Source organism: Mus caroli, chromosome 10, assembly GCF_900094665.2.
Source record: "Mus caroli chromosome 10, CAROLI_EIJ_v1.1, whole genome shotgun sequence".
In the NCBI taxonomy this organism is placed as follows: domain Eukaryota; kingdom Metazoa; phylum Chordata; class Mammalia; order Rodentia; family Muridae; genus Mus; species Mus caroli.
Window position 1 is genome coordinate 54,750,734 of NC_034579.1, and position 25,176 is coordinate 54,775,909.

The 25,176-nt window shown below is 51.2% G+C and overlaps 1 protein-coding gene across 5 annotated transcripts; it reads left to right on the plus strand.

Moving 5' to 3' along the window:
* Positions 1-166: 166 nt before the first annotated feature.
* On the plus strand, positions 167-25,074 carry Psap (prosaposin). 5 transcript variants are annotated; one of them, XM_021173588.1, is made up of 15 exons: positions 167-321; positions 13,900-14,033; positions 14,808-14,882; positions 15,911-16,036; positions 17,098-17,295; positions 17,527-17,670; positions 18,495-18,551; positions 20,075-20,083; positions 21,613-21,744; positions 21,979-22,074; positions 22,280-22,559; positions 22,649-22,806; positions 23,036-23,116; positions 23,272-23,379; positions 24,173-25,074. In XM_021173588.1, the coding sequence occupies exons 1-15, from the start codon at positions 282-284 to the stop codon at positions 24,206-24,208; spliced, it is 1,674 nt and encodes a 557-aa protein (XP_021029247.1). In that variant the 5' UTR covers positions 167-281; the 3' UTR covers positions 24,209-25,074. The 5 variants fall into 5 exon arrangements, with proteins under 5 accessions (XP_021029247.1, XP_021029249.1, XP_021029251.1 ...); XM_021173590.1 differs by having other exon boundaries at positions 20,078-20,083; XM_021173591.2 differs by having other exon boundaries at positions 194-321; positions 21,982-22,074.
* The last annotated feature ends 102 nt before the right edge of the window (positions 25,075-25,176 follow it).

A 25,176-nucleotide genomic window follows, 5' to 3' on the forward strand; every position in this document is an offset into this window, starting at 1 on the left:
AGATACCGTTCGGCGCCTGACCTTGATTTAATCACCAGATATGGCTTTCTTTTATTACCACCACCCGCGCCTTCCCGCCACCTTCCCTGGGCGTTTTCAGCCTGGTCCTCTTCGCACCCTCCCTCCCCGCAGGCGCGCTGCGCGACGCTGAGTCAGGCTGCGCCCAGTTTGGGCGGGGCCCGCGCCTGCGCACTGGCGTCTGCGGCGAGGTTGGGGGGTAGATTTATATTCGTCTGGTCAGCTGACGCTCTGCATTGCAGCCTGCGAAGTGAAGCGGCGCCATGTACGCCCTCGCCCTCTTCGCCAGCCTTCTGGCCACCGGTGAGCTTAGAAGGGTCCCCTGGTCTGGTAGAGAAGGACGCTATAGCGTCCCCTGGGTCCCGGGAACCGGGCAGTCCTGCGGCACGGGCCTCGCCCTCCGCTCGCTTCCCGGGGCGCGCTTAGGCAGGCCTCGCTGTGCGCAGGCGCAGATCGGGGCTGGTGGCGGAGGGGGACCTGTTCCAGATTCTCTGCAAACCCGAGTGGGGACCACTGGGAGGTGGGGGAGACGGCGTGTCCCGTGTGTGCAGGCCTTGTGCAAGGCCTTGTGGGTGACTGCGCTTCTCCCTGGGATGGAGGTTGGGGGAGGTCACTCGATGACCTCTTCCGTCGCTGTGTTGACTCTATCCAGGTGTAGGTGATAGACATGGCCATGAAGCCCCCATCCTGCAGGTCAGGTCGGCCCGTGACCTCTGTCCCAGACTGCACTCGTATGGGAGTTGCAGGAAGCGTCTTTGTGTCTTCCCCGGAGCCGGGGGTGATTTTTTTTTTTTTTTTTTGGCTTCTGTGTGAACTCAGGAGCTTAGTAGGTCTTGGAGGGAATTGTGTACTCCCCATTCCATTGGAACTCTTAATTTTTTTTTTTTTTTGTTTGTTTGATCTGGCAAAGTCATTGGCCTTTATTTTATAGCAAGTGTTTCTAAAATGATTCCAGTGTTTTTTCTTAAAAGCACTGCAGGTTGGCAAGGCAGCGCCAGGGGACTCCCACTTGGAAGGCAGAGGTAGGAGGATTTTGAATTTGAGGTCAGCCTGTGCTACACAGAAAGCTCAAGGCTAGTCTGGACTGTGTATGAGATTTTTTTTTTTTTTTTCAAGAAAAATGAAAAGAAACGCACTTGGTCCTGCTTGCTCTGTGTCATACATAACTCGTGAGTTCTGATTCACCCACACCACCAAAACCAGACTTCTTTTTTTCTCTTTCTGTAGTATGGGCCATTGAACTTGGATCATAACACACAGTAAACGAGCATCCTCTACTGAGTCACACTATACCCCCTTACCTGTTTCCTTGGAAAATTTATTTCTAGTACACATGTAGTTCATTTGACTGCCAGTCTAGTTAACTGGGTTCCTTCTTCCTTCTTAGGTAGATGGGAGGACCCTGATGGCCTTGGTCTAACTCCAGGCTCTGTGCCTCACGCCAAGGTCACACTGATAACCGGAAGAATGGTAGCTTGTCTTGACTGTCCACCATTGAGTTGTTGGTTGTCTATGATGACTGCAATCCACGTGTGCTCCCTGAGGCTCTTAGGACTTATGGGCTCAGTGTGGCACTACTGTCGTTCAGGGTGCCACTCATAGCTTCCTTTTAATGATGTTCTGGGTGCTTAGAATGTTCCAGGTCCCGTCTAGTCTTCACAAAGCCCTGGAGGTACAGGCACTTGGTTTTGGTTACTCTCCAGCCCTCCAGCCTGACTGCCTTTCCCACCTAGACAGAAAACAAAGAATGCCAAAAGAATGAAAGGCCAGTTTAACCTCTTCTTAAGGAATGTGTGGACCGGTGCCCATTTTCAGACTCCATGGTAGAGGGAGAGCGCTGACTCTGGTGGGTTTTCTTTTGATCTCCAGAAACAAATGTAGATGTGCGTGCAACCCACCACACACACACACACACACACACACACACACACACACACACACGCCTAACCAGCAGGGGACATCATTTGCTGCCTGCAGCGGTAGCGGCCCCCCCCCCCCCCCCCCCCCCGGGGGGGCACTTTTTTTCCGCCGGCCGGGGTGGGGCCCCCCCCCCCCCCCCCCATGCTGAGTTTTACCTGCTTGCAGTGCCAGATCTTAGTGCAGTGCCAGGACATGCAGTTGGGGGATTGCTCCAGTGGGAACAAGTGGGTCAGAGTTGGCCAGCTGAGCCTAGAGAGGTGGCAAGGTGCTGCCGGCATGGGGCAGGTGCTCTCAATGAGGCTGAGACGGCAGGGCTGCTGTCATTGGGGCCTTGGCTAACCTCTGACTGAGGTCTGTGCACTCTGAGGCAGTGTGTTCTCTTGAGATGTTTTAGCACATGAGTTTGTAGCCTAGCCTGCTTAAGTTATAAACAGTAACAGGAACCCCCAGTTTCACCTGCCAAGTTAATCCTGTTTAGCAAAAGGTAGTGCTCTTTTTTTTTTTTTTTTTAAAGACAGGTTCCTGCTTGTACCCCAGGCAGGTTGGCCTCTGTGCAGCATAGGTTAACCACGGAACACAGTCCTCCCATGTCACATAGGGGAGTGCTGAGATTACAGACGTGAGCCCCCATGCCTAGCTTCTCAGTTTTGTGTTTTGTGTGTCTGTCTGTGCAGTGTGGGGCACGCACGCCTCTCAAAGGCTGGAGGAGGCCACCACGCATGCCCCATTACACTTTTCTGTACTCCCTTGAGACCAGATCTCTCACTGAGCCTGGGAGAGAGGCCAGCAAGTCCCAGGCATCCTTCTCCCCCACCCCCACAGTGCTAGGGGAGGGTGTGGCCACTCCCTGTTTGTGTGGGCGCTGGGGATCTGAACTCAGGCCCTGGGGCTTGCGAAGCAAAATGCAGCCATCTGCGCAGCTCATCTGGTCAGGTTCTTGAAGTGTATTGGACAGGTCGGCGTTTGGAAGTGTGTTGGATTTGAGTTGGATGGAATTGTCTAGGACAGAGAGGAGAGCCTAGCTTGTGTTTTTCTTTGTCTGTGATGCTGTGAACTCAAAAGGTCTTACTTGTGCCTGGCAAGCACCCTTGGCTCTTACCCCTACGACTCCCATTTTTTCCTGTGAAACTGGATCGTCCAGGCTCTTGACAGGGTCTGAAATGGACTGGAAGAAGGGCAGGTTGTTGTTCTATAGGGTTGGGGATGGTGCCTAATGACAATTACTGGGAAGTCCCTAAGGCCAAAGCCTGCTGCTTGGATAATGGCCTGCTACTTTTTGAAGCAGGCTGTTGACACAGTTCTGGAGTACTGGCTTCTGGGCTCTAAGCCTTGTTTCCCAGTTGGTCACCGGGCAGGAAGTTACAGATTTCCCACCATCCCTGTTATTGGGGATTGAACTCAGGGCTTCTCACATGTTAAGTAAGACACAACAACGGACTTCTGGATTTTCTGTAAAAAGAGCAGGCAAGAGCACCAATTACACTGACCTGCTTGCTTGGTTTTGGTTTTGTAACCAGGGATTGAATTTAGAACTTTGTGCTCACTAAGTACCCCGCTCTCCCATTGAGCTATGCCTCTAGCTCAGTCTTAATTTTTATTTATTTATTATTTATTTTTGAGACATGGTTCCATTCACTGTTGTCCTGGAACTCACTGTGTGGATCAGGCTGGCCATGAACTCACAGATCCACCTGCCTTTGCCTCCTGAGTTCTGGGACTGAAGGCCAGTGCTACCATGCGGGGCTCAAGGGTCAGCCTTGAGCTCAGATTCCCCTTTTTTAGCCTTGATTGCTTGCTGTACATCTCCAGTACTGAGGCTATGGGTGTATACTGTATCCCTGTGTCTAGTTTCACATGACACTGTTTTATTTATTAATTTATTTGAAGGTGATCCTGCTGATTGCAGCCAGGATCTTGTGACTGCTAGGCAAGCACTTTACTACAGAGCTGGATTCCTAGCTGCGTCCAACTTTAAAATGTGGGTGCAGCTGAGTGCAGTCTCTCGGGCTTTTAATCAAGGCACTTGGGAGGCATAGGCAGGTGAGTCTCTTGAGTTTGAGGGCGGTTTGGTCTATGTAGAAGTCCAGGACAGGCACTCTGCATAGAGACCCCTTTAATCCCAGCCCTTGGGAGCAGAGGGGCAGTTTCTTGAGTCCATCCTGGTCTACATAGTGAAAGTTTGTCAAAACCAAAGCAGTGGTAGGTATAGTGGTTGTGTGGAGACTTGGGCATTGTAAAAACATTACTTTATTCATTGGTGTTTTTTTTTTTTTTTTTTTTTTTTCCCAGATTCAATGAGGGCTCAGAGTAAAAGTTCTTTAGAGTCTAGGTTTTGAGACAGGGTTTTGCCAACTAGTCTTGGCTTGCCTGAAAGTCATTATGAAGTCGCTGTCTTCCTTCCTCTGCCTCCCAAGTGGAGATTTACAGGTGTGCAGAGCCACGCCCGAGTTTGAGTTTGGTAGTCCAGGTTGGGTATGAGACAGTTGAGCGGAGCTCTAACACTGTGGCCTTAGGCCAGGTACTTAACCTCCTGATTTCTTCATTGTGTTCAATGTTATACTCTTACTTCGCTGCCCTGAGGGTTTCATCAATTAGCGTGGGGAAGTATTGTTCACTGCCCACACTGATATTAACACTGATACTACCGGGTTGTGTCTTCTTGTCCCACCAGCAGAAGTGTAGTGGCCCTTTACCCTTGGCTTGGTGATTTTCCCTGGCTTCTTTCATTTCAAGAGATGCTGTTGATTAGCAACAGATTTAAATGACTTATTGAGAATGTGTGTCCTGGGCATAATTACAGAGTTAGGAAAACAAGTCCTTAGCCGGTCACTAGGAGGTGCCTGAACCAGCACATTAGTGGATCCCAGCAGCTTTAAGGTATTAAACTCTTGGACCTAAACCTGTTGTCACTGACTGGATCCTGTTCCAAGCATGGCTTAGAACACATAGTTGCGTATGGAAAACAGGCTCAAGGATTAGCCCAGGCCAATTGTCTCCCCGCTCCTGTCCTTCCCACTTCACTTAGTAAGCACTGTGCAGCCGTTCCCCATTTCCTCTTCAGAACCTCACACACTGAGCTATGCCCACAGATCCTCCAGAAATGGTAGCACACGGACTGTTTTTGCTTCTTGATCTTTTTTTTTAGACACGCAGAAAAGTGGTGGGAGAATTACAGAGAGTTGAGAAATAGGCTCTGAGAGCCGGTCTCCTGCCAGTGACTCTGCATGACCTGGGTGCTAACCGTAGACAGCAGCGGCCCCTCAGCCCTGCTTGCTGTCTTCTTTTTTATTTCATTCATGAGAAAGCATCACACTCTGGCTTGTAACTCACTGTGTTGTCCAGATTGGTCTGGAACTACTGGTAATCCTCCTGTCTCAGCAGGAGTCACTCATTCCTCCTGCTCTCCAATGCTTTTGGTTTACAGAGGAGTTAGTTACAAAGGCTGTATGGCCAGTTCCTGTAACCCTTCACCTAGCTAAATCTGTTTGTGTGCACTGCTTTCATTTTTGGCTAAGCAACAGGGCTAAAGGAGGCTAATTGCTTCTCCCTGGAGGAGGAATCTCTTCCTGGCTTGCAATCTGCTTTGTCATTTTAGGGTAGGCGGGCAGGGTGGGGCTTAGGGAAGACACTAATTTACTGACCAGATTGCAGATTTTGCAGGTTTTTTACCAAATTACCCAATAGTCTCAATTCTTGTTTTGGTATTCTTGTCTAGTTGTCATATCCCCTAGGGACTTAGAAGTGGTTGTGTGTGTGTGTGTGTGTGTGTGTGTGTGTGTATAGTGGTCCCGGTGCTGATGTGCTGGTGAGGTAGCTCAGCATGTAAAAGTTCTTGCCTCCAAGATTGGAGTCCAATCCCCAGGCCTCACAGAGTTGGGGGGCGAGAACTGACTTGTAAGTTGTCTGAACTCCACTTGCATGTACGCATGCACACAGATTTTTATAACAGTAATGTGTGAGCTTGAGTCCTCCCTGGAGCATCGTCCTCACGTGGAGCTGGAACTCTGCTCTCCCTGGACTGGCTTGGCTCACCTTGCCCTGGAGCCCTTCAGCTTCATCTTCCTCTGTGCATTACTGGGAAGCTACTCATGTCTACAGTTTACACGGCCTGTGGGCTCCATCCTTGACTCACTGGGTGAAAGGAAGAGACTCCTCCCACAGGTTGCCCTTTGACCTCCAGTGCCTGCTGTGGTGAGGGTGTGTGCATGCACAAATAAATAAACAGATGTGGTTGGGGGCTGGAGACATGGCCCAGGGGTTAGGAGCACTGGCTGCTTTTGGAGAAGACAGAATTTGATTGCCAGTGTCCACGTGGCAGCTCACAACTGGCGTAGCCCTAGTTCCTGGGAACTGGGTGCCCTTTCTTGGCCCCCACTGGCACTTCTGCTCATACAAACATATAAATAAGATAAGTCTTTAAAAAATAGTGTCAGATCTCATTATCCTCAGAGCTTGGGATTGAACCCAGGCTCACAGAGTAGACTGTTTGAGACAGGGTCTAGAGTGGTTACAGCTGGCCTCGAACCAAGGCAGTCTTCCTCTTTCCTTTTCTAGTGTTGGAGTTACAGCTGTATGCTACCATACGTCTGTCTGCTTCTCTGTCTTATCCCTCTGGCTAGTCCTGCTAAGCAATCTGTTGCCCTACTGCTGGGCTATATTCCCAGTTCTCTTATTTTGAGATAGAGTCTCAATAAGTGTCATAGGCTGGCTTTGAACCCTTGTTCTGTAGCCTTGGCAGGCCTTGAATTTGTTATCTTCTTGCTTCCGTCTCCTGAATAGCTGGGATCATAGGCCAGTGTTTTCATGCTGGGCTCACCAAGTCTGTATCAGGATTAAATGTTATGTTCTGGTGGTGACATTAAGACCTTGTCTCTGGGAGTTGACAGATCTAGAGTGACACTTTGGGTTGAGGTGAAATGCTAGCTTTCATAGTCATTTGTGGTCAGCTTGAGGGATGCCCCCTCCAGTGCCTGTGGGGGATAATTTTTCTGTAGGTTATAGGACCCAGGAAGCGAGGCGAATCTGAAAAGGGAACCAGCTATAATTTGGGGAAGTAATTTTCCCCACACTTCTAGAAAGCAGCAGTTTTCTCTGGTTTTCGGTTTTGTTTGAGTGGGCCGTGCATGGGGGGCTCTGTATCACCATGAACCCTGCCGTGGTCCTAGTGCTGATAACAGAAAGAGCCTAATTCAAATCCCAGGGAGGAGGAGAGGCTCCCCTCAGGACCCTTATGTGTAGAAGCTATGCAGGCTCCAGAGAGATGTCGTTCTGTGGATTGCTGCTTTCAGCGTTGCTTCCCTTGTCCCTCATGTGTGTAGGTCAGCGTGTGCATGTGCGGCTGTGTGTGTTTGTGGGGATAGAACCCAGTGTCTGTGTACACTAGGCAAGGCTTTACCACTGAGCCTTGTCGTCCTCTACAAACCACTTGACACCTGGCTGGTGTCACAGCTGCTTCTGTGTTCAGTCGGTTGGGCCACACATGTCAGATGTCCTGGAAGGAGCAGTTGTGTGGTGAGGAGCATGAGGTACTCCTAACCGTCTTCAGGGTCTCTGGGACCTGTCTTTAAGACTGGGTACCTCGAACAGCTTCTGGCTAGGGCCTGCAGCCAGAATATCCAGCCCTTCCCGAGGTGGCTCAAGTGCTTTCTACTCAAGGCAGGCTGGCTTAGTCCTTATGACAGCAATGGGAGAGGCAAGCAACCCGCTTGACTGCTGGGCCATTCTAGCAGCCTGCCTTTAAACGTAGGTCAGGAGGGGAGGGTTGAAGTGTTAGCTTTCAGTTTTCAAACAGAGGAAGCCCAGAGTGACATTGTAGGTGGCACACTTACACTTGTGTCTGAGACCTTCTCTGTGAGCAGCCACACAGGTCAAGCGTTCCCCTCTTGGTAGGGTGTGTCTGGTGGGTCACCTTCAGAAGTGCCAGTGCCAGTGCCAGGGCTGTATGGCGTGGTGTGCAGGGGTCCATTCTGGTAGGTGGGGCTGGCTGGCAGACTGGCTGGCAGACTGGCTGGCTGGCTGACTGAGTCTGTCTCCCAGCCTGTAACTTGCTGGCCCTGCAATGGAGCACTGTAACGGATGAGCAGCTCTTGTGAAGTTCTGGAGCCATGCCAGGGCTATAGAAGCATGCTGCTGAGCCTCTGGCCCTTGCCCCTCCCTTCCCTTCTCACCTGGTTGGAGCCTTCCTGCAGGACAGACAGGCAGTGCTCACGGCCAGAGCACACTGCAGTCTTATTACGTAAGTATATGGAAGTTCATCTCATCATCGCCTGATGTGTGGCCATTTGAAAGCAGAGCTGGTCAGAAAGGATCCTTTTCTTTTGAGTTGGGCTTTCACAAAGTCAGAATGGGCTACACCCAGTTCAGGTTCTGTATGCAAGACTCGAAGGAGACAAGGTGCAGTGCCAGTGCAGGCATCTGGAAGCCCAGCTGAGTGGAGAGACTGGCACTGCTGTGTATCGATTTCCTGGGAGAAGTTTCTGCAAGTGGGACTGAAAGCCACTCTGCCTGTCCTGTTTCTAAGCAACTCCGATGTTGCCATGGTGATGCATTTCCCAGGCAGCAGATACAGTAAGCTGTGGAATGCAGTTGCTCTGGGAGGCTGAACATTTTCTCTTTTGGTAACTAAATTCAATTGGTATTAGCACAGGTTACATAAAATTGTTAAAGGAAGGGGGCCGGAGGATGAGCCAGATAAAGAGGCTATTCGGCAAATGGCGGGCAGGTGCATGCTCTAGACAGGGTGGTGCCCTCAGCGGGGGGGTGCGGGGGGGGGAGCGCGAACCTCATAGATGAGGTGATGTTTGGTGAACAAACTGATTGATTGATTGATTATGCATGCACATTAGTAGGATGTGGCTTTGACTGCAGAAACCAGGAACCTAAAATTAGAATTCCTGAAGCCCCACAGAACTGACTCGGTCTCTTGGGAGCCTGGTGGTCTAGGCACTCTCTGATTAACACTTGGCATCTTTTCTTCCTTCTTGGTTCAAGATGGCTGATGAGGCCCCAGCCGTTGCGTCTAAGTTTCATGGAAGATGTGAGGGCCTCTCATGAACAGACCCTGTTGCGTTAGGAGACTGACTGCAAAGTATAGTCTTCCATCCTGCCATCAGTATGCTAGGAATGGCTGGTCTTCTGCACAGAATAGTAGCTGCTGTAAGCAGTTGTAAGGCTTATTCTGACTTTAAAAGTAACCTGAGGAAAACCAGTTTTCTGCTGAAATGTAAATTCTACAACATGAGCCCCTTTCCCTTTGGGTTCTTGTCTAGGCTCACAGTCTGCACTTGGCCACATAGATCTCAGGCCTTCCTGTGCCTCGCACGCTGTCTGGTTTCATCTCCACAGATGGTCTAGAGATAGTTCCTATTCTTGCAGATGTTGAGCGCGAGCAAGTTGTCAGGGCTAGTGTACAGCCAAACAGTGTTGGGTCCTGGCTGGTCTCAGGCTGTAATCCTTGTCCTTCCAGAAAAGGAGAAACTTCTGTAGTTTGGGGAAGTGTTTGCACATGCGATGGGTTGCTGGACTGGAGGGGAGGCTTAGCAAGCAAGAGGACCTGAGTTTGACCCCTAGAACCTGCAAGCTACCAACTGTGGTGTCTAGTCTTAGCAAGGGGAGGCAGAGAGACAAGTGGATCCTGGGGCTTTCTGGTCAGTCAAGGTCACATGGTAACACGTGAGCCCCAGATCCTAGTGAGAGAGGGTCTTGTCGCAGATGAATGGTTCCTGAGCAATGACACTCGTGATTGAACTTCACATATCCATGCATGCACACACATGTGCACGCAATAAGTAGGTTCCAGGTATGTCCTGAACAATGAGTCTGCTGTAGGGAGCTCCCCGAGGGTAATCAGCAGGTAGCGCTGCCCAGTGTTCTGCCTCACAAAGGCACTGCTTGTTTCTTGTTGGCCCCCCCTTCTCCTGGCTTGTTTGGAACTTGTTTAGCTCCCGGCAGGTGTCCTGGGCTCACTTCCCTTTGCTTGACTCTTGGGGTTTGGGGTCAGTGGCTAGCAGCCTCTGAGGTTGTTGGGCTACAGTTGTCTCTGTACTCTCAGGTTTGATTAAATATCCAGTTCTAATCAGGAGAGTGGGTCACCAGGAAGACCTGCTGCTGTCACAGCTATAGATGACGGTGGCACTCACTGTGTGACTGCACATGTTTTACAGGTGTCAGGTAACGCTTAATACCGTATGTGCAGACTTAAGAGACCAAGGTCTCCAGGACATGTGACTAGAAGTGAGTTCCACCTAAATTAGAGCCAGGCCACTCCAGTCAGGCTGGCGTGGCATAGGGTGCCAGTTGCTGTCCCTGGGAGATGCAGGGGTGATGGTTGTGGTGAGCTCAGGCAGTAGAAGTGTTTGTGTGTGGTTAGATCATCTTGACACCATCATCATTTTCATGTCCCCTGACATCAAAAGCTTGGCTTTAAGGGTGCACACACAAGCTTGGAAGAGCAGTGGCTCACTTAAGGCTGTTTGGATAGCAAGTGACAGAGCTAGACTGGGAGACAGGTCATGTGTCATGTCTAATTAGATGTTGCTCAGTGGTAGTGATGGGTCTAAGTCTCAATTTGAAACTTTAGATCTTTCAAGATGTCTCAAGAGTGCCTGGACCACAAAAGGTTCTGAGCAATTCTTGCTTCCCAGCCTTCTGGTTTGTGTGTGTGTGTGTGTGTGTGTGTGAGTATGTGTGGGGGGATGATTGAGGGTGGGTGGGCAGTAGGTGTGCATGTGCCATGGTGTGAGTGTGGAGGTCAGAGGTCAACTTTTGGGGGTTTTCCTACCATATGGGTTCCAGGCATTTGGTCCAGGTTGCCAGGCTTGGCAGCAAGCACATTTTAGCCATTGTATTATTATCTTGGCTGAGTCTTGTTAAGTAGTACCAACTGGCTTCTATAATCCCCCTGCCTCAGTCTCCCAATGACTAGACTTTCAGGTATAAACTACTACACCTGACTTCTATGAGTGTTGTTGTTGTTATAGACACATAATCCACAGTGTATAATAACACTTACATGTATAGACACATAATCCACAGTGTATAAGTTGTAAGAGTCATTCTTTCCCCAGTGGGGTTAGAATACAACCCCCACCCCCCACCCCACCCCGTGACTTGGCAGTAAGCACCTTTACCTGCTGAGCCATCTTACCAGCTCTCTGGAAGTGTTTGGAGTCTCCCTTCTAGGGCTGCCGTGGAACCCGGCTCCTGACGGCTATCCTCAATACCATATAATTCTGGTGATATCTAGTTTTATTTTAGGTTATTTTGTTATTACATTATTTGCCAGGACTGAGGATTGAACCTGGTTCCCACATGTGCTAGGCACGTTTGCCACTGAGCTATATCAACCTTTGTAGATGCCTTCTGTTTCTTTTGAGACAGGGTCTCATCTCACTATGGCCCTGCCATTGCCTCCCAGTGCTGGGATTAAGGTTGTGTATCACCATGCCCAACCTTGGTTTTGTGCTTTTGAGACAGGGTTTTCTATGAGTACTAGGCTGGCTCTGTACTTAACTGCCCCAGGCTAGCCCCAGTAGTCCTTCTTCCTCAGACTTCATTGCTAGGATTACCATTGTTATTTAGACAGGGTTTCACTTGGTAATTCTGGTTGGCCTGGAACTGTGTGTGTGTGTGTGTGTGTGTGTGTGTGTGTGTGTGTGCGCACACAAGCCTGGGTATCAATCAAGCTGGCCTTGAACTTACAGAGGCCTTTGGTGGCATCTCTTCATCTCAGCCCTAAGAGAGGCTGCAGCAGGAAGACTTGAGCTTGAGGTGAGCCCGTGCTGTACAGAGATCTTGTCTCAGAAGACTGAAAGGGGAAGGAAAGACAACGGTCCCCACCCCCACGTTGCTGCTTGGGCTTTGATTCCTGGGCCAGGCCCTTGAAATGTAGAGTTTACCTTGTATGTGTGTGCTGAGTGCTCTTCATATCTCCAAGGACATAGGTAACAGCAGGTTGAATCAGACCCTGCTAGGAGCTCGGGCAAACAGTCTAAGAACGTTCTTAGAGGTAGCTGGCCAACTGCCGGAGGAGGAGATTGGTTGTAAGGACTGAATGTTGCAGGCTTGGAGGTCAGAACATAACTGGTCAAAAAGTGGTTTGGGTTCATTTTTTGAAAAAGATTTTTATTTTTGATTATGATGTGTCCATGACTATGGGTGCCCGTGGAGGTCAGAAGAGTTAGATCTTCCTGAAGTGAGTTACAGGTAGTCAGGTCTGCTGCAAGAACAGTGTGTGGTATCAGCCATCTCTCCAGCCCTGGGTAATTATCTATTTATTGATAAATACCCTGGGGTTGGACGTCCGTGCCTAACAACTCTTTCCTTGGTGTGTCCCTTGTTGGGTTAAGGCTGGCCCTCTGATTTTAGTTAGTTGCACAGTGCCCTGGGGTCTGGAACCATCCAGAACAGCTCCACTCCCCTGCCATACGCAGGACAGCTCAGCTCCCTCGCCTGTTTGAAAACCGCCATGCATGCCTCTGAGATGTTTTCCCTGCCCTCCTATCATGTGGGTCCTGGGGTTCACCTTGGACTGTCAGGCTTCCCCCACTGAGCCAACCCCTCCCCCACATTATTTTCCTTTTGAGATAAGAGGCTCACAACTCAGACCATTTTCCTCCCTCCGCCTCCCTAAAGTATGGTTTATAAGTGTGCCGCCACAGCTCAGTGTTCCCACTTCTCTTTCTGGTGGGGTGCCCTGCCGGTGTCTTTCCTTTTCACTGCCTTAGCTCTTGTGGTTAAAGTGCAGGTATGAGCCTCTGTTCTGTGCCCTCAGATCCCTAGCCACTGCTGGGATGTTGCCCATAGGATGGTGCACCTCTGTCTTAGGGACAGCTCACTGGGTAGTGTGCTGGGGACTGAATAAGATGCTAAGTTTGTTACCTGGATCTGGGTCAGGGTTACTTTCAGACCTCTGCCACCAGGCTAAAGCAGGCTGACTGAGCGTGGTTTCCGTGTCAAGTTCCTGGAAGGCAAAACAAGCACAGGGTTTGCTGTGGCTCGGGCTTGTGATTGCAGGCTATGTTCCCAGAAACCTGATGACTTTGGTCATTATAGCAAGTCCCCGGTAAAGATGGAAGCAGGCAGTGTTAGCAGTCAGTGTTAGTTAGCCTGCTTCCTGGTCTGCTGGGCCTGCTGGCCTCTGGTTCCTCATGTGCCTGCTACTAGGCACCATATTTTTCCTCACTGAGGGTAGCACCAGGCAGTGTGGTTTTTGTTTTGGAACATGGTTCTGTAGCTCAGGCTGGCCTGGAACCCAGGGTAGGCCTCGGGTAGTATGTATAGCTTTGCTCTTAGGAACCTTTGCCAAGTGACCCCCCCCCCACCCCCACTACTTGTTTTCAGCCTGGGCTGGGCTGGGCTGGCCTCTGGGAAGTTGGGCCTCCCCTTGTGAGTTGGGGTGTGTGCACGCCTATGCGTGTTTGTGTGGTGGCCGGCAAGGCTGGAGTACGGGCAGAAGATGCAGGACCGTGTGCCCAGCGCCTTAGCTCATTCCCATAGTCTTTAGGAAGAGCCTGCTCATGGATGTCTGTGTGGGGTACCTGTTTGTGGGGTGCAAGCATGGACTTCCTGGGTGTCCAAGGTGAAGCAATGTGGCCACAGGGTTTTCATGATTGATTGAAGCCACGTGCCTCTTGTTTTCATCAGAGGTTGGGGGCAGCATCCTGATACCTGCCAGAGTTTGGTCCTCTGTGTAGCCCAGGCTGGTCTCAAACTCACCATCCCCTGCTTCAGCCTCCTGAGTGCTACGGATTACTCCAGTCAGATTTTGAGGACATAAAACCTGACAGTAGACAGGACACATGCCTCCTGTGAGTCCCATGACTTAGGGCAGGCTCTCCCTGGCCAGTCATTCTGTGATACAGTCAGCCTTTCTTGGGCTAGGGAGACCCAGTGATCTCTCAGTCAGCAGGCAGAGCTAGTCCTTAACTCTGTGTACTTATGTATTGGGCGGTTTTCCTTTAGCTCTGACCAGCCCTGTCCAAGACCCGAAGACATGCTCTGGGGGCTCAGCAGTGCTGTGCAGAGATGTGAAGACGGCGGTGGACTGTGGGGCCGTGAAGCACTGCCAGCAGATGGTCTGGAGCAAGCCCACAGCGGTGAGTGCCCACTCCCAGTGTCTATGGAGAACACTTTGTTTGTCCTACTCTCCTTGGAGACAGGACCTGCCCCTGCCCCTGCCCCTGCCCCTGGTTGTACTCTGCTTACCTTTCCTGTCCCACAGGCATCTTACCTTGTCTCTTGGTGACCCACTCACCTGTGGGCCCTCAGGGTCTACTCTCTGTCCCAGGTGAGGGTGGTGGGTCGTGGTGCAGGCACAGGCATACCCAGCATTCAGCACTCATCTCAGGAAGGCCAGACTCCATCTGCTCGCCTTCCCTGTCCCCCCCAGGCTGGCCACTGACTGACCCCTGAGACTCTGCTGTAGCCACACTGGGCAATGGCTGCTGCCTTCACCATGATGGTGATGAATGAACATGCTCCTGTGGGGCTCTGAGAGGTGGAGGTTCTTCTATGTACCTCAGAGACCAAGCAGAGAATGACAGGGCATTCTAGGACCCACTGGTGGGAGGGACTGAGTGTGACTTAGTGGAGATTGGGTTCTGGGAGCCCAATTTTAGCAAGAGAAGAAAACTTGAATAAATATGGCCTAATGAATCTCTCACCTTGTGGCCAAACCTTTCTAATGTGGGTTCTCATTTGTTTTCAGTTATGGTTTGAGTATTGCTTTTTCTTATCAAGTTTCCTGTGCGTTGAGTGGAGGCTGCAGATTAGGACAGCACCTTGGGGTGGGGGTGGGGTGGGGGTGGGGGCACTGTCGTGTGAAGTGTCCAGACATACAAAACTTTCTCTCTCGTGTTTTTTCCTGTTAGAAATCCCTTCCTTGCGACATATGCAAAACTGTTGTCACTGAAGCTGGGAACTTGCTGAAAGATAATGCTACGCAGGTAAGGTACTGGGAAGGAGGGTGGGTGTGGGCTGTGATGGAGGCTGTGTGTCTTTAGGGGGTCTGGGCTCTGGGGGTCCAGAGAGGAGCAGTATTGGCCAAGGGGTGGCAGACACGGATGTCTGGCTTTCCAGGACATACGTATAGGCTTGACAGTGCAAGTTTATGTTCTTTTTTTTTTTTTAAATAAAGAAACCTGATCTTTTTTTTTTTTTAAAGATTTATTTATTATTTATTACATGTAAGTACACTGTAGCTGTCTTCAGACACTCCAGAAGAGGGCGCCAGATCTCGTTACGGATGGTTGTGAGCCACCATGTGGTTGCTGGGATTTGAACTCTGGACCTTCGGAAGAGCAGTCGGGTGCTCTTACCCACTGAGCCATTTCTCCAGCCCAAGTTTATGTTCTTAAAGATTTTATTTTTGTGTGTTCTGCCTGCATGTGTAGATTTGTACCATCTCTGTGCCTGGTGCTCAGGAAGCACACAATTCCTTTTTTCCTTTTTTTTTTTTTTTTTTTTTTTTTTGAGGCAGTGTGTTCCTATCTCAGGCTACCCTTAAAACTAAGTTATACCTGTCTGCCTTCAGAGTGCTAGGATTAAAGGCTCTAGCCCTGGCTGTTTGGCTAACCCAGAGCCTTGCTAGGTAGCCCAGGCTTTCCTTGAACTTGCTGCCTTTTTGCCTTAGCCGTCTGAGAGCTGAAATTATGGGCCTGTACCACCACACCCAGCTTACATACTGCCATTTGAGAGTATGTGCTTGGGATGTGGGGGTTTACCCATTGGTGTGTGGGCACATGGAGGCCGAGGTTGACCGTGTCTTTTGACTTAAGTCATTTCAGCTAAACTGTCTGGCCAGCTGCCCCTTTGGATCTGCCTGGTCTGATACACAAACTTACTGCCCCGCCTCCCCCAGCACTGGGGTTCGGGGTACACTTTGTCAACCCTGGCTTCTGTGTACATGGATGCTGAGGGTATAGACGTAGGCCTTCCTGGTCGTTGCTGGGGTCACTGATGGGGTCGCTTGCAGGAGGAGATCCTTCGTTACCTGGAGAAGACCTGTGAGTGGATCCGTGACTCCAGACTGTCGGCCTCGTGCAAGGAGGCGGTTGACTCTTACCTGCCTGTCATCCTGGACATGATTAAGGGCGAGATGGTAGGTGACTGGGCAGGGCCCTTTAAGGCACTTCTAGGGCCCAGAAGGGCCAGTGTGTTCGTATTCACGGCTTTGGGTTTCTCCTGCCGCTCTTCTTCATAGGGCTCCTTGCACCAAGTGCTGTAGCACGGGGGGTTTTCCTGTCTGTGATTTTCTGGGCCAGGTGCCTTGGATTCCTGACTCCTGCATCCTGTTGATAGGGAGAAATGGGTAGCCCTTGTCAGCCTTTATGTCTAGAGCAAGCGCATGGCTTCATCTCTGTGAATGCAGAAGTCATGAGTGACCGTGAGATGCAGTGTGGGGTCAGCTACTAGGATACTCACTTGTCATTCAGCAAGTGTATACTGTGCCCAGACTAGGTGCCAGGAGCCGGCAGCGAACCAGGAGCTAGTTCTGTAGAGTCTGAAAGGCTTTCAAGAAGGGGGATTCTGAAGAAGCCAGCCGGTGGGGCTAAGAGTGCCAAAGATGGAGCCAGGGGTTTGTGAGGAAGGTGTTCATTTGACCCACAAAGCCTTCTGTGTCCCATGGAAAGACACCCAGGAAGGACAGCACACATTGCTAGGAGGTGTGGTGGCGACAGATGGGAATCGTGTTTTGAAAGATGGATGGGCTAGCCAAACTCAGAGGGGGATACAGGAGCTTTAAGGACTGGGAACAGCGTCCGGGTCTCTGGGAAATTTGCTGAAGTGGCCACTCCAGGAAGCAGGTTGAGCGGGTTAGAATTGAAGTGGTCACAAGTGTGAGCCACGGTAAGAGATGAGGATTTGTGAGCTGCACAGATGTGTGTGTGAAGTCAGTCCGGTGCCTTAGCTTGCAGCTGTGAGCACACTGGCCAAACATTGGTCTCTGACTCTTCCCCTCTCCTTGGCGGCTCATCTTTCTTTAAGGAAGGGCTGATGATGGGCAGCAGTGACACTGGGGGCTGGGAAGTCTGCAGGTTAGACACCTGGTGCAACTTCCTAATCTTCATAGGTACACTGAGTGAGGGAGGAACTGACTGGATGACAACAGGCTGTTCTTGCCCTTGGGAAGGGCTCTCAGCTGTCTCTTTTCCTTTCCAGAGCAACCCTGGGGAAGTGTGCTCTGCGCTCAACCTCTGCCAGTCCCTTCAGGAGTACTTGGCTGAGCAAAACCAGAAACAGCTTGAGTCCAACAAGATCCCGGAGGTGGACATGGCCCGTGTGGTTGCCCCCTTCATGTCCAACATCCCTCTCCTGCTGTACCCTCAGGATGGCCCCCACAGCCAGCCCCAACCTAAGGTTAGCTGAGGGTGGGTGGAGTCAGGGCAAGCACAGCAGAAGTGCCACAGTGCTGGACAGAACACAGGCTCTCCCTTCAGGCCATGTCCCACTGCCTGCCCTTTCAATACTTGCTGAGTGAATGGCCATGGGTTAAAAGCCTGGTTCCCAGGAGCTGCTGAGCCTGTCTAGTGCTGTGGCTGCTTGTGAGATGTGGCGTTCTCCCTGGAGCTTGTTGCTGTTCTCTTGTAGGCTAACGAGGATGTCTGCCAGGACTGTATGAAGCTGGTGTCTGACGTCCAGACTGCTGTGAAGACCAACTCCAGCTTTATCCAGGGCTTCGTGGACCACGTGAAGGAGGATTGTGACCGCTTGGGGCCAGGGGTGTCTGAAATAGTAAGCCTCTATCTAGCCGCATGGTTTGGATAATGTTCTGAGCTAGGGTAGCAGCAGGTAGTGACCTTCCCAGTGGCCCCGAGGAAGGTGCCTCAGGGTTTCCCCAGTGCGTTTAGTGAGACCTAGATGTAATTTTGGTTAGTTGAATCTGCAGTGGAGGAAAATCACGTTGGGAAAGCTGGTTTTTTCCCTCTGTCACCATGTACTAAAATGTGTACCATGCATGATACATGCACGGCTGTCAGAGGACAACCTGTGGGAGTTGGCTGTGGGTCCTCAGGGATACATACAACTCACTCTGTCTGGCTCCATGGCACCCCTTCTAGAACGAAGGGCTGTGGTCTGTGAATGAGGCTCCCAGCTCTCTTCCCCCAGGTTGCCTGCAACTTGAAGGACAGTGAGTTCTGTGGTCTCAGAACTCACTTAGTGCCCGAGAGCCTGTGAATGGCCTTGGAAAATCCCTACTGGTGTTTTGTAGCTATGTTCTCATCTTGCTAACAATGGTCACTCTGTGGCCTTGGGAGGCATTTGGGCTATCGGACACTGAGGACTGCCAAGTCTCCTGTTCTGACATCTCTACAGGTTTTTTAAATAGGGGGTAGAATAACTAAATTGCTGTATTATCTTAGAAAATCTTGAGGAGACACTTAGATCTATTCTGGGAATTGTTCCTTGTGAGAGCAGGTCTCTCTGTGTAGCTCAGGCTGGCCTCGTCCTCTGGTTGTTGGGATTAGAAGCCCGTTCATGTCCGTCTGCAAGTCACCCGTTGGCACTGTTGAAATGCCAGTTGGGCTGTGGTGAACTGAACCTCTGTCTCTCTGCAGTGCAAGAACTACGTGGACCAGTATTCCGAGGTCTGTGTCCAGATGTTGATGCACATGGTAGGTGGCGGGACCTCCGCTCAGCGTTCGCGTTGATAACTCCATGCTTTGGGATCCCCCCTTTTCCACTTGAGGGCCAGAGTAAAACTTCTCCTCACGATCCCTCCCGCCCATCCTTCCTCCCACAAAGTCTTCCTTAGCTAATGTGATCCCTGGACTGCCCTGGTAGCCTAGGTCTGCTAGTCTGTGCATGCATGAGCTGGCTATCAGATTGCTAGTGTCTGGCTGAGCGCTGGCATCCGTATAGGAGTATTGCACCACTGAGTGGGTGGGAGATTTCAAAGGGAGCCCGTGTTCTGGGTCAGGAGGAAAGAATCAGCTACAGTTGCTGCTTGTTCCCTAGCTAAAATTGGCATCTGGTAATGTCCAGAGGGTGGGGTGGGGCTCATTGCCTAAGAGGTGGGACACAGGGGACATGGGGGACATCTAGACTTGGACTGCGCTGACATCGCTGATGGCTGGCAGAGCTGAGTGAGTGGGCGAGATGCCCTGCTCTCCCTCTCTCACGGACTGTCGTGAGTCCTTACTCATGCTTGAACCTGAGCCCTTTCCTGCTTTGTGTATACTTACTGTCCAGCTGCTGGGCTAACCTGCTGCCCAAGCGGTCCATCTGGCTGGGTGGCTTGTTTGAGATCATTGCTCGTGCCCTAAACAAACATCTAAAGACAGCTTGTAAAGACCTCCATGGCTAAGATACCCTTTGATGTGGAGTGGCCTGGTAAAATGCTTCCTTCAGGGTAGCTACCCGTTTTTATTATAATGGGGGAAGTTTTTTTTTCTGTTTCATTATTTGGGTTTTGAAAATATACCAATGAAATCATTTTGTATGCCATCTTAGTTTAATTTGCCCTTTTCCCTAAAAACAATAGCTGTTTTTTTTTTCCTGTTTTTTTTTTTTTTATAAAAGGGGAAACACAGTTTAGTTTGCCTTTTCCCCTAAAATTATTGGTCTCAGTTTCTAGTTCTTATGGCATGTGGCTGCCTTTACCTCCCAAATGCTGGGGTTAAATGACCACTCCCTACTAGTCATTACTCCTGTATGTGGCTTCATATTAAGCCACAGTACGGATAGAACATAATTCATATGACTTTCTATGACCTTTGTGGGTACAGCAGACTGCCTCTGGGGCGACAACATCCTTTCAACCATCCCTGTTTGTCACTTAGGGTAACTGCAGCTGGAATCCCCAACCAAAGCCCACACACCCACCTTCCAGGCTGGCAGCTGGCCTGAGGTTGTGGAGTCTGCTCTGTGTGGTGCTTAGAAAGGCCAGAAAGCTTGCGATCAGCTCTAGGTGGAGGCCCTTCACAAGGACAGTTTCCAGCAGCCACATGCATGCTGTCCCGTCAGGGCTGGACTAGCTCTCGGCCCCATCCATCCCTTCCTGCCAGGGTGTTGCCCTTAAACGCGATGACATCCCTCTGCCAGGTTAACTGCTCCATGGTTGTTTTAATTTCTCTTAACTGCTGTGTCCTTTCCTTTCTCATTGTCTCCTCCGATTTCCTGTTTTTTTGTTCAACAGCAGGATCAGGTATGTGACAGAATTTGCTTTTGGTAGTAGTAGCTGCTTCTAGTTGTTGGCTATCCTCTCTCCTTTATTTATTTATTTTCACTTTTTTTTTTTAATTTTTTTTTTTTATTTTTGGTCTGGCATGGTGAGCTCTGACAGGTACCACAAAGGGTGTCCCCGTATGTCCTTTCCCTTACGTTCAGCACTTCAGATCTTGGGGGCCAGACGGTGTAGCTACCAGAGCCTATGCCCAAGTCAGCACATAGCACATCACCTGTCACCAGGGTGGTGGCGGCAAAGGCCGAAAGCCAGGGCCCTGACAGAACACCTTGTGTCTTTCACAGTGGGTGGCATTGCATGACTTGGCGCTGTCCCCTCACCCCACTGCTTCTGCATGAGCAAACTAGATGCAGACAGTGGCCTGGCCTGCTGGATGGAGAGCCTTACACATGGCCTCTCGATTGTGGCTTCTGCCCTTTAGAGAGCGGGTCTTGGGGCACCTAGAACCTCAGAGATGGCATACTGTGGGAATCAGTGCTCAGTCCATCCTGGCCGAGCCAGTGCCCGAGTGGGTCTGTTCTAAACATTGCTTCCAGGCTCTCGGGTTTGAGTTCTAGAAGCTGAAAGGCATTTTGAATCTCATAAGGAAGGGCTTAAATGGAAATGCCTGAGTTTTCATTTATGCTGCTTCAGACAGAGCACCCCCGCCCCCGAATCTTGCCCACCCCCACCCCTCACCCCACCCCACCCCCCTAAAAAAAAGGTTTTGTATCTTTAGTCTCTCTCTGGCCTTGATCTAATTGTAAGGTGTGTTAAAGCCAGGGAGTTTAAGAACCTGCCCTCAGTGTATTTCATTCATTGTGCGTGCTCTTGGTTCTCAGCATCTCTGCTCCCGTGCTGGGCTTAGCCGAGGGCTGCCACAGGCAGTTCACACAGCACCACACAGGGTCTGCGGATGGGGCTTGCTCTTGGCTTTTGCAGTGTGGTGGTCGGAATATCCATACTCATTTCTCTCTGGCTTGGTGTCAGGATGGTGAGAGGGGATCTATGAGAAGCCCTTGTGATGAAATGTCTGATCAGCTCAGGTCCTGGGCTCTCACATGCACTGTGTACAGTTGTGAGCACAGAATATGGCTTCTGGGAAAAGCGGCCTTTCTTCCCCTTAATGTACCAGTTTACATGGGACTGTCATTGAAGGGGGGTTTCCATGTGATTTTAATTCTGACATAGTCATGTTGGGCTTTCTGTGAGACCATGAGCCTTATAGTTCCCATCCAGAGAGCTTACCCCTGACAGTGAGCTGGCATACGTAGCCTGGCTGTGCTTGGGGGTACAGAAAGTGCTAGAAGACTATCCTACGGTGGCCCTGAGGGGTGCTTCCTCTAGGTGGAACTGGGTGTACACGTAGTGTTCTTTATTTAATTGGAGCTGCCAGCCTGAGTGGGAAGAGGGAACTTTACATGAGGCCCTCAGCCCTCTGCTCTGCTGTGTAAGGAAGGGTTTGAGGGCAGCACACACAGGCTGTCTAACACAGGCCATGCTTTCTTCAGCAACCCAAGGAAATCTGTGTGCTGGCTGGCTTCTGTAACGAGGTCAAGAGAGTGCCAATGAAGACTCTGGTCCCTGCCACCGAGGCCATTAAGAACATCCTCCCTGCCCTGGAGATGATGGACCCCTATGAGGTACCTTCTGTTGCTGTCCTCTGCCGACTGGAGCAGATACCCCATCCTTCCATGGTGTCACGTCCTCTCCGGGCCCTGCCTGCCTTCTGAATGTGTTTCAAGTTGAAACCTGGAGTAGTTCTATGAGTGCTCATAATCTAGATCCTGGCTCCACCTCTTTGGGAAACATGTGGTGAAAGCATGCCCGAGGGGTCAGGTCCCAGCCTTAAAACACTCTCCTCTTGTCCTTTACAGCAGAATCTGGTCCAGGCCCACAATGTGATTTTATGCCAGACCTGTCAGTTTGTGATGAATAAGTTTTCTGAACTGATTGTCAACAATGCCACTGAGGTATGCTGGCCTCCTTGCATGGGGGAGGACTACAGCCAGAAGGTGCCCGGGGGGGGGGGGTGTTCCTGGCAAATACACACCCCAGTACCCAGGAGGGAGGTCTCTAGGGAGGGCTATAGCACCCAACTCTGGACTAGCTCCTGGCATGCCTTGCATCTCTTCTTTGTGTCCAGCTCTAGTCTGATGCGCCTTTCACCTGTTTCAGGAGCTCCTAGTTAAAGGTTTTAGCAATGCATGTGCACTGCTCCCTGATCCTGCCAGAACCAAGTGCCAGGAGGTGGTGGGAACATTTGGCCCCTCCCTGTTGGACATCTTTATCCATGAGGTAAACCCCAGCTCTCTGTGCGGTGTGATCGGCCTCTGCGCTGCCCGCCCGGAGTTGGTGGAGGCACTTGAGCAGCCTGCGCCAGCCATTGTATCTGCACTGCTCAAAGAGCCCGCACTGCCAAAGCAGCCCACACAGCCCAAGCAGTCGGCATTGCCCGGTAAGTCCACAGCACACTGAGGGAAGAAGGGGCCGCTCTCCATTAAGGAGCACTTGCCAGTGTTAAGCCCTATGTCGTCCTTTCTGTAGCCCGTGTGCCTCAGAAGAAAAACGGTGGGTTCTGTGAGGTGTGCAAGAAACTGGTCCTCTATTTGGAACATAACCTGGAGAAAAACAGCACCAAGGAGGAGATCCTGGCCGCACTTGAGAAGGGCTGCAGCTTCCTGCCAGACCCTTACCAGAAGCAGGTATGGGCGTGTCCGTTCACTGCTAATGTTACAGTGGGGAGGGGGGCGGTTCTGGGGGGGGGGGTCCCCTCTGTGCTCTAGGCCTGAGGTTTGAGAGGCAGTGAGCACGTGGAGCCATGGAAGGAGAAGGCCTTAGGGTAGTGACCAGCCTCTGGACCCTGGGTTCTGAGAAGTCAGGGTCTCTGGTGGACACAGCCAACACTGGGACCCGTGCCCCTTTTCTTGGCAGTGCGATGACTTTGTGGCTGAGTATGAGCCCTTGCTATTGGAGATCCTTGTGGAAGTGATGGATCCTGGATTTGTGTGCTCGGTAAGCCGCACCAGATGCCGGGGCCTCGTGGCAGCATGGATGGAGTGGGGCAGGGAGCAGAACAGTCAGACCTCTGTCAGGGGCTGGAAGCGCTTCAGTCTCAGCTCTGAATGGGGCCTGGCAGGGCAGCTCATTTCCCGTCATTTGTCATACAGAAAATCGGAGTTTGCCCTTCTGCCTATAAGCTGCTGCTGGGAACCGAGAAGTGTGTCTGGGGCCCTAGCTACTGGTGTCAGAACATGGAGACTGCCGCCCGATGCAATGTGAGTGTCTTGACGGCTCCTACAGCGTGCTGGGGGGTTGATCACCTCAAGGGAACAGGAGGCTCTAACTGTGCCTCTAACAAGTCATCTTGTCGGGGATGACTGAGCTCAGGGCATTAGGCTTGCATGGCTATGCTTTTTGTCTTTGAGCCATCTCTGTGTCCCCTGGTATTGTCTTACCAGCTTCATGCACAGCCACCAGGGATTGCACCAAACCTGTGGGGCCCATGGTCCCTGCCTCTGCACAAGTCCTCATGGGTCCCAGGGGACACTTTGTGACTAACGGAGGCCTAGCTCAAGCCTTGAAGCCTTGGTTCAAGGATGCTCCACAGGGTGTTTGTGAGCAGCCCTGGGGGCCAGACTTGCTTTCCTGATGGGGTATTGGTCTTGGCCTTTAGCGCATAAAGCTTTGTCGTTCCTTCTCAGGGACGTGAGTCAGCCGGGCCCCTGCTGTCCTGTCTGCACTGTCACACCCCATGGGTAGCATGTGGGCCTGAGGCTGCCCCTCTTGAGCTCTTGTTCATTGCTGTAGGATTTTTCAGTCAAGCAGCAGGGGCTGGGGGCTGGAGTCCTACCTACTGCAGGAGTACTCTTACATGACAGCAAGAGGCTGTGCCTCTGGTTCCGTGCCAGTGTTTTTAGAGATCTCACAGCTCTGAGGGCCACAGGTCCTGTTTTGATAGCATCCTAGATTCCTTAGCTTCTGTGACGTCAGCAGAAAGCAGGTCACACTTGGAGTGAGGCGTGAAGGCTTGTCCTGTCTGACCTGACCTGTCTCCCTTTCTCCTCGCAGGCTGTCGATCATTGCAAACGCCATGTGTGGAACTAGTTTCCCAGCTGCAGAAGTCGCCTACTTGTGGGTCTAGGGTAATGAACACATAGATCTATTTGACTTAATAAGTAGGAACCCCCTTTGCCCTTCCCCCATCTCCTCTCCCTTACTGTAGCATTTCTGTCATGTAAGAGGTGCTGACAGCCACTTCCGTGTCCCCTTTCTGCTCGAAGGATGAGGATACCTTGGGCATCAGCTCCCCGGCTGCCCTTTTCACCCACCTGCTGGAGGGGGGTGGTGAGCCAGAGGGCAGGAGCATTTTCTGAGCCCTTTCTTGGTGTGTGGGGGATCTGTGGCCATCTCCTACCATGAGGGAGCTACCCAGCTTCCTGTGGTACCAAGGAGTTATTTTGGATGATTAGAAGCACAGAATGATCAGGCCTTTAGAGCGATGGAATGGCCATTGTCATAGCACAGAGATTTCAGAAGCACCTGCAGGTGGTTTGCTTGGGATGTTGCTGTCCCTGGGTCAGCCTTCCATTCTGCTTTCCTGTCTTCCCGTCTGCCTTGTTGGGGTTCTGTGGGATAGGGTGGGGAGGGGAAACTTGTGAATGTAACTTGCCTGTGCCGTGTGATGGTCACGTGGGCCCGGTCTTTTGTGTGTGAGGCCCTTGGACCGTGTGGCCTCTGCCTGGCTGTTTGGGGTCCTGCACGGCTTTCCCACCTGTAGCTCTTGTTGACCTGCCTGTTCACCTCATGAGTGAAGCGTCTGCCTGGCAGTGGGCCATGAACTGAGGGGTCTCTGTGTAGAGTAGAAGCTTCCTGTGCCTCCGGTTGCCAGGAGACAGCCTGTGCAGTTAAATGGACCTAGATTTTGTTTTGCACTAAAGTTTCTGTGACTTAATAAAGTTCTGTTAACCAGATCTGGCCTTGTGTCTCTTTGATACCTCAGCCAGAAGAGAGTGGGTTCTGGGTCCCCTTCCCCTCCATCTCCTAGCAGCCGCTCTGGCCAAGGGGCTCCCTCC